General features: G+C 37.5%; 1 protein-coding gene and 1 long non-coding RNA gene across 5 annotated transcripts in view; one reads left to right on the forward strand and one right to left on the reverse strand.

Annotated features, from left to right (window-relative positions):
• LOC123587013 overlaps positions 1 to 14,030 on the reverse strand; it is a 43,882-nt gene that overhangs the window by 18,872 nt on the left and 10,980 nt on the right. Inside the window, exon 2 of the long non-coding RNA XR_006707074.1 lies at positions 4,740 to 4,919. This is a non-coding gene — a long non-coding RNA (uncharacterized LOC123587013). The remainder of the gene's footprint in view (positions 1 to 4,739; positions 4,920 to 14,030) is intronic.
• The window catches only part of CD46 (CD46 molecule), a 32,612-nt gene that overhangs the window by 9,123 nt on the left and 9,459 nt on the right, over positions 1 to 14,030 (forward strand). For 3 of the 4 annotated variants that reach the window (XR_006707071.1, XM_045456748.1, XM_045456749.1), the window contains exons 4-6: positions 3,752 to 3,837; positions 4,648 to 4,845; positions 13,715 to 13,897. Coding sequence is in view for 3 of the 4 variants with exons in the window: in XM_045456748.1 (XP_045312704.1) it covers positions 3,752 to 3,837; positions 4,648 to 4,845; positions 13,715 to 13,897 (467 nt within the window). In the remaining variant the exon portion in view is untranslated. The remainder of the gene's footprint in view (positions 1 to 3,751; positions 3,838 to 4,647; positions 4,846 to 13,714; positions 13,898 to 14,030) is intronic. The other variant, XM_045456750.1, reaches the window with a different exon arrangement.

A 14,030-nucleotide genomic window follows, 5' to 3' on the forward strand; every position in this document is an offset into this window, starting at 1 on the left:
CCATTTACTTTCAACCTGTTTTCATCTTTGGATCTCAAGGGGAGTCTCTTATACATAGCATATGGTGGGATCATGTGTTTTTATCTATTCTACCAATCTCTGTCTTTTGATTGGAGAGTTTTAATCCACTTAAGTTTGAAGTAATTGCTGATAAGGAGAGGAATTACTTCTGTCATTGTGCTATTTGTTTTCAGTATGCCTTACAGCTTGTTTTGGCCCTCATCTCTTGCATTACTGTCTTCTTTGTTTATTTGACTTTTTCTGGTAAACTGTTCTTATTCCTTTCTCATTTCCTTTTGTCTATATCCTATGGCTGTTTTTCTGTGGTTACCATGGAGATTACATTTAACATCCTAAAGTTAAAACATTCTAATTTGAATTTATACCAGTTTAACTTCATAACATACAAAAACTTTTATCCTTTATAACTCCATCCCCACCCCATTTGGTTGTTTATTACACAAAAGTACATCTTTATACATCATGTATGCCATAACATAAACTAATAGTTCTTATAAATTAGTCCTTTCAGTTATGTAGAAAACAAGATTTGGTGTTAAAAACAAAGTTACAGTAATACTATGTTTTACACTGATTGTTTCTTTTTTTTCTTTTAAATGTACTAGTCTCTTAAGTTATAAAGAAAATAAAAATTGCAATTATTAGCCATTGTTACAATAATACAAGCTGTAATAATTTCCCATGTATTTACCTTTAGTGTGATATTTATCTCTCCTTATGGCTCAAAGATACTTTCTAGTATTCCTTCATTTCATCTTGCAGGACTCCCTTGAGAATTTATTTCTTGCAGGGAATGTCTAGTGGTCACTAACTCCTTCAGCTTTTGCGTATCTATCAAGTCTTAGTTTCTCCTTCACTTTTTTTTTTCAGAAATACACATTTAACCTTTATTTTTTTTTAATATGAAATTTATTGTGAAATTGGTTTCTATACAATACCCAGTACTCTTCCCAACATCCCCCTTCACTTTTGAAAGACAGCTTTGCTGGATAGAGGATTCTTAGTTGACAGTTTTTTTTCTTCTAGCACTTTTTGAGTATATTGTCCCACTGTCTTCTGGCCACCAAAGCTTCTGATAAGAAATCTGCTGATAGTCTTATTAAGGATCCCTTGTATGATGACTCACTTCTGTCGTCCTTCTTTTGAAGATTCTCTCTTTGTCTTTGTCTTTTGAAAGTTTGAGTGTTATGTGTCTTAGTTACTCTTTGAGTTCACTTTACCTGGAAGTTTTTGAGCTTCTTGGATGTTTATATTTATGTCTCTTTTTCTTTAATTTTATTTATTTATTTTGAGAAAGAGAGAGAGAGAGAGAGAGAGAGAGAGAGAGAGAATATGTGTGCTAGAACAGGGGAGGGGCAATAAGAAAGAGAATCCCAAGGGCTTCATGCTGTCAGCCCAGAGCCCAACATAGGGCTCGATCCCATGAACCATGAGATCATGACCTGAGCCAAAATCAAGAGTCGGAGGTTTAACTGACTGAGCCACCCAGGCGCCCCCAATATATTCATGTCTTTCATTAAATTTGGGAAGTTGTCGGCCATCACTTATTCAGATGTTCTCTCTGCCTCTGTCTGTCTCTCTTCTCCTTCTGGGACTCCCACAATATGTATGTTGGTCCACTTGATGGTGTCCCACGGGTCCCATATGTTCTGCTCACTTTTCTTCACTCTTTTTTCTTTCTTTTCCTCAGACTCAATAATTCCCATTCTTCTGTCTCCATGTCCACTAATTTCTCCTGCTGCTCAAATCTGCATTCAATTCCTCTAGTGAATTTTTCATATCCCAGTTATTTTATTTTTATGTTCCAGAATTTATTTTTTATTTCTTTTTAGGGTTTCTGTCACCCCATTGACATCTCCATTTTGATCAAGCATGATTTTCTTGACTTTCTCCAGTTCTTCCTTAGTTTTTTGAGCATGTAAAAATAGTTATTTTGAAGTCTTTGTCTAGTAAATCTGCCATCCGGTCTTTTGGGGGAACAGTTTTCGTTTATTTATTTTTTTCTTTTCAGTGTTCCAAACTCTCCCGTTTCTTTGTATATCTTGTGATTTTTTTTGTGGAATACTGGACATTTGAATCTAATAATGTGGGCACTCTGTAAACCAGATTCTTCCCTTTCCCCAGGGCCAGTTGTTTTATGTTATTGTTCATGTGTTTTTTTGTTTTGTTTTGTTTTTGAATGTTGTACAATATCTCTGTTGAAGACCAGCCTGAAATTTAAACTGAAGGCCTTCTCAGTCTTTTCTCAGCCTTTCCCTGGCCATGCACATTCACTTTTTAACTTTATTCACATAGTAAGATGTTTCTGAATAATCTTTAATGTCTGGCTCCTGAGAGGGGAAAAATGAAAAATGATATGGGGATCAAAGAGCACTGGCTGTTTAAATCCCCTGGAAGTCACTTCAGCCAATTAGGAACGGGCTTAAAAGAGTTAGGAGTTGACTACATCTCTGTGACCAGAACCAGAATTCAGTGATAAGAGCACAGATCCCTGCTATTCAGAGGACGGGGCCCTTTTTGCCCACCCTTGATCCCCCAAACTGCTTCCAAGCTGCTCCAGGAATATGTGCACAGCTGCCTGCTGGGGGTCAGGGATGGGTACCTGACACTGTGCTAAGATGAAATCGACTGAAATCAATGGAGTTTACCTGTCCAAGTCTTTCCTGGGAAGTTGCAAGCCATCAACAGACTCCAGAGTTCCACAGTAGTCACCCTTGACAGATTCTGCCATTGCAGTTGTTGCCCAGTTGGGGAGACAGGTTCCTGGCACTTTCCACTCTGCCATTTTCCTGGAATTCTCCCCCAAACACTCTAATAGAGAGAAAAGGCAACCGCATCCATGTATAGACATTTTCACTGACTACTTTTTTCACTTGATCAAGAAAACATACTGGAATATCCAGTCAGTAGTTTTAGAGAGAGAGCCTGCTAGGCAGTTTGAGGGATGCCGAAAGTTTAAGACCTATTCTTTTCTCCAAGAAGCTATAGCCTTGTTGAGAAACACAATGTATACAGAGAGGTGTCAAAGCAAAATAATTAATGAGAAGTAGCAAATAAATAAAATTATTCATGATTGTTACAAAAAAGTCGAGCAGAAGAGAGTACTGTGAATTTAAATCATGAGAGAAAATTTCATTATGTAGTATTCCTGAGCTATTCCCAGAAAAATATTCTTACCTAAAAGTATTAAAGGGGCTGAAAACTACCCAGCACTCACTATGTACCAGATGCTAACTCATCTAATCCTTAAAACAATCCCATGGAATATTTACTATTATCCCCTTTTCATAGATGAGGAATCTGAGCAAGAGAAACATTAAAGGACTTGCCTGGGCTCAAACAGAAAGTGAGTCATGGAACTGGGACTCAGATCCAGGCAGGCTAGCTCTAGGGCCTAATGTCTCAGTTGCTTTTACTGAGAAGAATGGAGTGAGCATAGACATAGAAATGGATGTGTAATGTGGTTGCTGGAGATGACAGAGAGACCAGACTGACAGGTACGACAGAGTTATTTCAAAATCTTCTGGCTTTTGGTCAGTGAGCATTCACCTGTGGAAACTCTATTTCATTAAGTGCAGATATGGTTAGCGCTTTCACGGTATAATGTTGTTTAAGAAACTTCTCCCTCAGACTCCTGTAGTGCAGAAACGCAACAGTATTGAAATTGTCATTATTATGCACATCTTGTTAACTAATAGAGAAAACAGTAAGTTTTTCTTTTCTCATTTAGTTATTACTTAGTTGGGCAACAAGTTATAGTTTGTAACCTTCGTGGAAATGACGTGTATTGGAGTGATAACCCCCCACAATGTAAAAGTAAGTAAATTTTCAGTTTAGAATTTAGACTAGCAAGCCTCAGTCTTTTTTGACCTCATATCCCCTTTAAGCTTTTAAATTGTCAAAGATCCCAAAGAGATTTTTTTTTTTTAATGTGGGCTGTGTTTATTGATATTCATTATATTGGAAGAAAAACTGAGAAGTTAGGAAAATAGTTATATATTCATTCCTGTTTAAGAACAGTAAGCTCAATACATGTTAATGTATGTAGCATATTTTTATGAAAAATAATTTTCTGAAACAAAGGCTGAAAATAATGCCTTTTTTTTACATTTTTGCAAATCTCTTTAATATCTGGCTTACAGAAGGACATCTGGATTCAGTCTGTTGTGAAAGCTCACAATTAGTAGCTTGGAAAATTTCACTGTACATTCATAAGGATGTAAAGAAAGACAATATCTTGGTATTATTGTGAATCACCCATTTAGCAAATGGGTATATTTAAATATTATAAAGAATTTCTCAAATAGCAGTGAATTTTATTTTTAATCACAAGCATTTTTTCTCATTACATTTTCAGTAATGAGACTAGAACGAAACTTAGCATGGCCTTCTAAAGTAATAATAGGTTTTTCATAGAGGTATTTGAGAAAAAGAGTTTTGTTCTGAAAGTTCATTTGTTTATGGCTTGAATTGGGGATAATAATACATTTTCTCATAGAAGCCTAAATAAACAGCTTGTAGAAATCATGTTAATGAATTTACTGAAGGCAGTTCATAGGACTTTACAATGCTATCTTGACACTTTTCCTTTGGCCCTGTCTTGTCTCTTTGTATTTCCTTTTTAAGAGATTTACTGTCAACCGCCTGCAAAAATAAATAACGGAAAATACAGCAATAGCCACAGAACTATATTTGAATATAATGAACTAATAACTTACAGTTGTAATCCTTCACAAGGATCAGACGAATTTTCACTTGTTGGAGACAGCAAACTTATTTGTGTTGGGAATAACAAGTGGAGTAGTGACCCTCCTCAGTGTAAAGGTAATGATGTTTCCATTTATTTCCTTCTTCATTTGTTAATTGTAAGTTTGGAAACAGTTTGTAAATGGTTTTATCTGTAAGTAAGCAAAACAGTCATATGTGCTTCCTCCTCCTGTTAAATTGACTCCCAACATAGATTAATATAGAGAAAGTCAAATCAGTTTTACAGAGCTACCCACCCCCCATTTCACACGTTCTCAGAATTCTAGTTCACACATTGTGAACCACTGCGTATATGGCATGAGTTAGGAATTTTTGGCTTGAAAGAGCTCAAAAATTCAACATATACTGTCTTAAAAATAAGAAATCTTGGGGCGCCTGGGTGGCTCAGTCGGTTAAGCGTCCGACTTCAGCCCAGGTCACGATCTCGCGGTCCATGGGTTCGAGCCCCGCATCGGGCTCTGTGCTGACGGCTCAGAGTCTGGAGCCTGCTTCCGATTCTGTGTCTCCCTCTCTCTCTGCCCCTCCCCGTTCATGCTCTGTCTCTCTCTGTCTCAAAAATAAATAAAAACGTTAAAAGAAAATTAAAAAAAAAAAAAAGAAATCTTTTCTTATATTACAAGATGTCTGAGAGTTCTGGCTGGACAGTAAATTATATAAGACTAACCCTCTCACAGCCAAGATTGATAAGCTCTGTACAAAACATATTTAAAAAACGGGATCGCCTGGGTGGCTCAGTCGGTTGAGCGCCGACTTCAGCTCAGGTCACGAGGTCACGGTCCGTGGGTTCGAGCCCTGCATCAGGCTCTGTGCTGACAGCTCAGAGCCTGGAGACTGCTTTGGATTCTGTGTCTCCCTCTCTCTCTGCCCCTCCCCCACTCACGCTCTGTCTCCCTCTGTCTCAAAAATAAATAAACATTAAAAAAATTAAAATAAATAAAATAAAAAACAATGATTAAGACACTGGAGAACGATCAAAAGCAGGGGGTCACTGGAGAGGATTTGACTCTTGGAAGAAAGCGACCACTGAATAATAGCAAAATATTTACTGTTTTCGAGCGCACATGGAACATTCTCTAAAATGAGCAAGATAATTTTTAACAAATTTCAAAAAATTGATATGATTCCAAGTACATTACCTGATTACAGTGGAATGAATGTAGAAATCAAAACAGGTTAATAACTTAGAAATCTTCAAATATTTGAAAATTATGCAAAATACTGCTAACCAACCCATGAATCAAAGAAGAATTCATAAGGCAATTTAGAAAGTGTTTTGAATTGAATAAATTGGATAAAAAGGAAAATACAGCATATCAAAATATCAAAAACATTGCTTGGAGGAAAATTTATGACATGAAATAGTTAATGTTAGAAAAAAAGAAAAGTCTCAATAACCTGTGCTTCTAAAAAAGAACAAATTAAGCTCTAAACAAGGAGACAGAAAGAGAGAATATCTTTAGAAACAAATCAGTGAAATTGAAAAGAGAAAATTACTGAAAACAGCGCCTGGTTTGGGGGGAAAACCAATAAAGTAGATAAAGTTATAGCCAGACTGGAAGAAAAAAAAGAAGATACTTATTATTAACATCAAAAATGAAAAAAAAAAAAAAACCAAATATCCTACAGATGTTTAAGGGATAATAGGGGAATATTATGCAAACAAATTTGTGTTTATAAATTTGACAACATAGGTATGAAATTGACAAATTCCTTCAAAGACACAAAATACCAACCCAAACTTATTCAAAGATGTACATAAGCTGAATAATTGTCTCCTTCTTCTCCTCCCCCTCTTCCTCCCCCTCCTTTTGCTTTTTTAAGTAAGTTCTATGCCTAATATGGGGTTTGAACTCACAACCCTGAGATCAAGAGTCACATGCTATACCCACTAAGCCAGCTAGGCACCTCTGAATAGTCTTATATCTATTAAAGAAATAGAACTTACAGTTAGAAACCTTCCTAAAGGGGCGCCTGGGTGGCTCAGTCAGTTGAGCCTGGGACTTCGTCTCAGGTCATGATCTTACGGTTTGTGAATTCGAGCCCCAGGTCGGGCTCTGTAGTGATAGCTCACAGCCTGGAGCCTGCTTCTGATTCTGTGTCTTCCTCTCTCTCTCCCTTCCCCACTTTTGCTCTTCCCCCCACCTCAAAAATAAGTAAACATTAAAAAAAAACAAAAAACTTCCCACAGTAAGAACTGCAGGCCCACATGGCCTCCCTGGGGAATTCTAGCAAACATTTCAGGAATAAATAATAGTACCTTCATGCAAGCTTTGCAAGACATATAAGAGGAGAGGGACACCTGGGTGGCTCAGTCAGTTAAGCATCCAACTCTTGGTTTCAGCTCGGGTCATGATCTCATGGTTCCTGAGTTTGAGCCCGATGTCAGGCTCTGTGCTGACAGTGAGGAGCCTGCCTTGGATTCTCTCTCTCTCTCCCTCTGTCTCCTTCTCTGTTCTTCTCTGTCCTTCTCTCCCTGCTCCTTCTACATGCTTTCTCTCTCAAAAATAAAAACAGTAATGAAAAAAATTTAAAGACATATAAGAGAAAGGAATGTTTCTCAACTCATTTCATGAGGACAGCATTACCCTGATGCCAAAACTGGACAAAAACATTGCAATAAATTACAAACAATATCTTTAATGACCATAGAACCAAAACTTCTCAACAAAATGTAACAAAGCAAATCCTGCCATGTATAACAATAATAATACATCACAACAAAGTAAGATTTATCCCATAAATGCAAGATTCGTTCAAATTCAAAGATTAATCAGTATACTAGATGAGGAGACTATAAATTTAAAAAAAGTGAAACTTTTAATAGATATTTTAAAAAAAGCACTTCACAGAATTCATCATCTTTTTCAGGATAAAATTTCTCAACAAAGTGGGAATAGAAAGGAAGTAACTACTTCATTCTGATAAAAGCCATCAACAAAAATCTCAGAGCTAACATTATACTTTAATGTTAAGACTAATTTCCCCCCAAGCAGGAAAAAGAGAAGGAAATCCACTCCCACTACTCTCCAGCGTTGTACAAGAGGTCTTAGCTACTATAACAAGGCAAGAGAAAGAATTAGACATACACATTGGAAAGTAAGAAATATAGTCTCTATTCACTTACGACTTGGTTGTATACAATATTCCAATGACTGAAGTTTTAACAAGGTTTCAAAATATGAGATCAGCATATGGAAGACAATTATATGTCTATATACTAGGAATAAGCCATTAGAAATAGAAATTTTAATCAACAAAACTAAAAGGCAAACAACAGAATGGGAAAAGATATTTGCAAATGACCTATCAGGTAAAGGGCTAGTATCCAAAATCTGTAAAGAACTCACCAAACTCCACACCCGAAAAACAAATAATCCAGTGAAGAATTGGGCGAAAGACATGAATAGACACTTTTCCAAAGGAGACATCCAGATGGCCAAGAGATACATGAAAAGATGCTCAACATCACTTGTCATCGGAGAAATACAAATTAAAACCACATTGAGATACCACGTCACACCAGTCAGAGTGGCTAAAATGAACAAATCAGGAGACTACAGATGCTGGCAAGGATGTGGAGAAACGGGAATCCTCATGCACTGTTGGTGGGAATGCAAACTGGTGCAGCCACTCTGGAAAACAGTGTGGAAGTTCCTCAAAAAATTAAAGAAAGATCTACCCAATGATCCAGCAATAGCACTACTAGGAATTTACCCAAGGGATACAGGAGTGCTGATGCATAGGGGCACGTGTACCTCAATGTTTATAGCAATGCTCTTAACAATGGCCAAATTATGGAAAGAGCCTATTGTCCCATCAACAGAAGAATAGATTAAAAAGATGTGGTTTCCTATATACAATGGAATGCTACTTGGCAATGAGAAAGAATGAAATCATGCCATTTGAGCAACGTGGATGGAACTGGAAGATATTATGCTAAGTGAAATACGTCAGTCAGAGAAGGACAGATATCACATATTTTCACTCATATTTGGATCTTGAGAAACTTAGCAGAAGGCCACGGGGGAAGGGAAGGGAGAAAAAAAATAGTTACAGAGAGGGAGGGAGGCAAACCACAAGAGACTCTTAAATACAGAGAACAAACTGAGGTGGATGGGGGGAGGTGGGGGAAAGGGAAAAATGGGTGATGGGCATTGAGGAGAGGGCCCTTGCTGGGATGAGCACTGGGTGTGGTATGTAAGCCAATTTGACAATAAGTTATATTCATAAAAAAAAAGAAATTGAAATTTTAAGAAGCATTTACAGTAGTTCCAAAATATGAAATTCTTGAGTATAAATCTAACAATATATGTGAAAGATATTAATGCTAAAACCTACTAAACACTAATAATGGAAACTAAAGAAATCCTTAATCAATGAAGGGATATACACTAGGTACGGTTTGGAGGATTCAATGTAATAGTCAAGCCTCTCTAATTTATCTAAACTCAGCACAATCCCAACAAAAATCCTAGCAGAACCTTTTTTTAATGGTTATTTGTTCTTGAGAGACAGAGAGACAGAGCATGAGTGAGGGAGGGGCAGAGAGAGAGAGAGACAGAATCCAAAACAGACTCCAGGCTCTGAGCTCTCAGCACAGAGTCCTTCGCGGGGCTCAAACCCACAAGCCATGAGACCATGACCTGAGTTGAAGCTGGACACCCAACTGACTGAGCTCCCCAGGTGATCCCAGCAGAACCTTTTGTATAAATTAAACTGATTCGGAAATTTATGTGGAAAGAGAATATCTAGAATAGTGAAAATAATTTTGAAAAAAATTAGAAGATTCGCTCTACCGGACGTTAAGACTTAATATAAAGCACACTTAAGGCATATAATCAAAACAATGTGGTATAGGTAAAAGGATAGCCATAGAGAGCAATGGAATAGAGTACTACATCCAGAATTAGATACCTGCCAATATGTCCAGTGGATTTTCTTCAGGTGTACGGGTATACAAACAGTTCAGTGGAAAATGTTGATATTTTCAACAAATGATACAACACAATCGGATATCCATGTGCCAAAAAAAGGGAACCTTCATCGATGTTAGAACCATAGACACACATTTATTCAAAATGAATCAGAGATCCAATGATTCCACTACTGCCTATTTATCCAAGATGAAAACACCAATTTGAAAAGATATATGCACTCCTGTGTTTATTGCAGCATTATTTAGAATAGTCAAGCTATAGAAGCAACCTGAGTATCCATCAAGAGATGAATGGCTAAAGAAGATGTAATGTATGCGCGCACACACACACACACACACACACACACACACACAGGAATATTACACAGCTATAAAAAGGATGAGATGAGAACTTGCCACTTGCAACATGAATGGACCTAGAAACTTTATGCTAAGTGAAATAAGTTAGACTGAGAAAGACAAATGCCATATGATTTCATTCACGTGTGGAATTTAAGAAACAAAACAGATGAACATAGGGAAAGGGAAGGAAAAATAAGATTAAAACAGAGAGGGAGGCAAACCATAAGAGCCTCTTAAATACGGAGAACAAACTGAAGGTTGCTGGAGGGGAGGGTGGTGGGGGATGCACTAAATGGGTGATGGGCATTAAGGAGGGCACTTTTGGGGATGAGCACTGGGTGTTATGTGTGATGAATCACTACATTCTGCCTCTGACCACAATACTGCACTGTATGTTAACTAACTTGAATTTAAATAAATAAATTTAAAAATATATAAAAAAGGAAAAAACTAAAAATGACTTCTATTTCTTTGGATAATGAATTCTACATGCTGAGCTGTGATGTGTAATTCTCATGCTAAAAAAATAAAAGAGCAATTAAAATTAAAAAATTAAAAATAAATAAACTTTGGGAAAAAATGGATCATAGAATTACATGTAAAACCTAAAACCATAAGATTTTTGCAAGAGAACATACAAAATACTTGTGACCTAGCCAAAAATTTCTTAAATACCACCCATAAAGTGTGTGATCCTTTAAAGAAAAAAACTTGGATGTTCCAAATTTGAGACTTCTGGTCTGCAAAAAAATTGTTAAAGGAATGGGGAAAAAATTAGCAATAGACTGGGAAAAAATATTAGCAAGGCATATATCAAATAATAACTTTTATCTATGATACATAAAGAATTGTCCAAGCTCAATCATAGAAAACAAGCCAATTTTTTTAAAAAATGTGTAAAATATTTGAGTAGACCTATTTCAACAAACATGATATATGGAAGACAAAAAAGCACATGAAAATTTCTCAATTAGTGATTACAGAAATGTAATTTAAAACCACAAAGAGGGGCTCCTGGGTGGCGCAGTCGGTTAAGCGTCCGACTTCAGCCAGGTCACGATCTCGCGGTCTGTGAGTTTGAGCCCCGCGTCGGGCTCTGGGCTGATGGCTCAGAGCCTGGGGCCTGTTTCCGATTCTTTGTCTCCCTCTCTCTCTGCCCCTCCCCCGTTCATGCTCTGTCTCTCTCTGTCCCAAAAATAAATAAACGTTGAAAAAAAAAATTTAAAACCACAAAGAGATACCACTCAACACCCCTAATAAAAGAACTGAAATTGAATACAAAAAACTAACAATACCATGTACCAGCAATGATGTAGAACAATTGGAATTTTCACACAGTGCTAGTAAGAATACAAAGTGGTATATGACCACTTGGAATATATTTTTACATTTTTCATAAAGTTAAAAACATATACTTACCATACAACTCATCAATCCAAGTAAATGAAAACATGTTCACATAGAAACCTGTGTGAGAATATTCAGCTGCCTTAGTCGTAATTGTCCCGCACTGGAGACAACCCACTAGCCCTTTAGCTGGTGAATGGCAAACCACCATGGTACGTCCATACAATGCAATTATACTCAGCAATCGAAAGGAGTGAGCTCTAACCCATGCACCAATAGGAATGGCTCTCAAATGCATGATGCTGAGTGAAATAACTCATACTCAGAGGCTGTGATCCCCTTATGACATTCTGGAAAAGCGACTCTTTAGGAATGGACAACAGACCAGTGTTTGGCTGGTTGGTGAAGGTGGTTGTGGGGGTGGGAAGGGTTGATTACAAAGCGGCATGAGGAAATGTTGGGGGGCAATGGAGCTTTTCTGTGTCTTTATTGTGGTAATTACATAATTATTTGCCTCTGTCAAACCTCATACAGCTGTCCACTTAAGAGGACGAGCTTTGCTATACGTAAATTGTGTCTAGCCAACATAACATAAAGAAAATCATTAGTGCAGTTAACAGTAGTTTCACACAATGGCGAAAAGATTAATTAATATATTCTGAAATGAATCTATCAGGTCATGAGCAGTAGTTTACTTCCCAAGAGGTGGAGTAGAATGGAAAACAGCAGAGCACGCTAGTATGAGGCTGACCTGTATTTCAGGCCTGTGTGCTAATATACTGGTTTACAATGTAAAATGTGCCTTTCGATCTCTGGCTTGCAGGCCAAGATGTTTGGAAAACACTGCCCTAACTCCACTGGCCTTTCTGTTTCTTGAACATCCCATTTGTGAACCCTCTTGCACTGTTGGTGGGAATGCAAATGGGTGCAGCCGCTCTGGAAAGCAGTGTGGAGGTTCCTCAGAAAATTAAAAATAGACCTACCCTATGACCCAGCAATAGCACTGCTAGGAATTTACCCAAGGGATACAGGAGTACTGATGCATAGGGGCACTTGTACCCCAATGTTTATAGCAGCACTCTCAACAATAGCCAAATTGTGGAAAGAGCCTAAATGTCCATCAACTGATGAATGGATAAAGAAATTGTGGTTTATATACACAATGGAATACTACGTGGCAATGAGAAAGAATGAAATATGGCCTTTTGTAGCAACGTGGATGGAACTGGAGAGTGTGATGCTAAGTGAAATAAGCCATACAGAGAAAGACAGATACCATATGGTTTCACTCTTATGTGGATCCTGAGAAACTTAACAGAAACCCATGGGGGAGGGGAAGGAAAAAAAAAAAAAAGAGGTTAGAGTGGGAGAGAGCCAAAGCATAAGAGACTGTTAAAAACTGAGAACAAACTGAGGGTTGATGGGGGGTGGGAGGGAGGGGAGGTGGGTGATGGGTATTGAGGAGGGCACCTTTTGGGATGAGCACTGGGTGTTGTATGGAAACCAATTTGACAATAAATTTCATATATTAAAAAAAAAAAAGAAAAAAAAAGAACATCCCATTTGTGTATGTTGTTGCTACCTGAGCACTTTCTTTTTGCATATCTTTGCATGGCTACTTGCTTTTCAACTTTTAAATCTGAACTCAAGTATTACCTTCTCAGAAAAGTCTTTCTTACCTTTCTAGAAAAGCAGGGTACTGCAGCCAGTGTCAGCATGACCTTTAAAAAAAATCCCTAGAATTGATGAAGATCAAAACTTGCCTCGAATTTGTATGTGGTGGTCAGACCTTTCTCAAAAATTGTCAGTAATGGAGGGGCGCCTGGGTGGCTTAGTCGGTTGAGCGTCCAACTTCAGCTCAGGTCATGATCTCACAGTTCATGAGTTCGAGCCCCACATCGGGCTCTGTGCTGATGGCTCGCAGCCTGGAGCCTGCTTTGGATTCTGTGTCTCCTTCTCTCTCTGCCCCTCCCCAACTTGTGCTCTGTCTCTCTATGTCTCTCAAAAAATAAATAAATGTAAAAAAAATTGTTAGTAATGGAAGAAAATGTAAGAAAGTCAATAAATTCTAATGACAGTCTTTCTAGGTGGAAAAAAGTTATTAGATTTCTCTAAATCCATTTCCTTGGAATTAAAATGTGCATATGTATAAAGGTTTCTTGGGTATTTTTTTTTCTTTTAACACCTTGCCTTTCATTCCTTGTATGTTTCTTCCCGCTGGAAATTACTACTTGGTGCTATTTTTTCTAATCCTATGTTAAAGCAGCTTTCCATTAACTCTAGAGTTTCTATACTTTTCAGTGGTCAGATGTGAACATCCAGTACTTGTGAATGGAAGACTGGTATCAGGAGTCAGAGAAACCTATTCCTACCAAGCAGTGGTTCTATTTGAATGCCTCCCAGGTTTCTATCTTAATGGCAGCAACCCAGTGTTCTGTGGTGAGAGAAATACTTGGGAACCTGAGATGCCGACATGTATTAAAGGTACAAATGTGGTTTTTTTTTCATCTTTTTAGTTTTAATTTTTTTGACATGAAATATCAGTGAAAACAAATAATTTTTAAAAATTTAGTATTTTGTTCCATCTTGTATTTATTTACATGATGGAGATATGACA

Source organism: Leopardus geoffroyi, chromosome C3 (genome assembly GCF_018350155.1).
Source record: "Leopardus geoffroyi isolate Oge1 chromosome C3, O.geoffroyi_Oge1_pat1.0, whole genome shotgun sequence".
NCBI lineage: Eukaryota > Metazoa > Chordata > Mammalia > Carnivora > Felidae > Leopardus > Leopardus geoffroyi.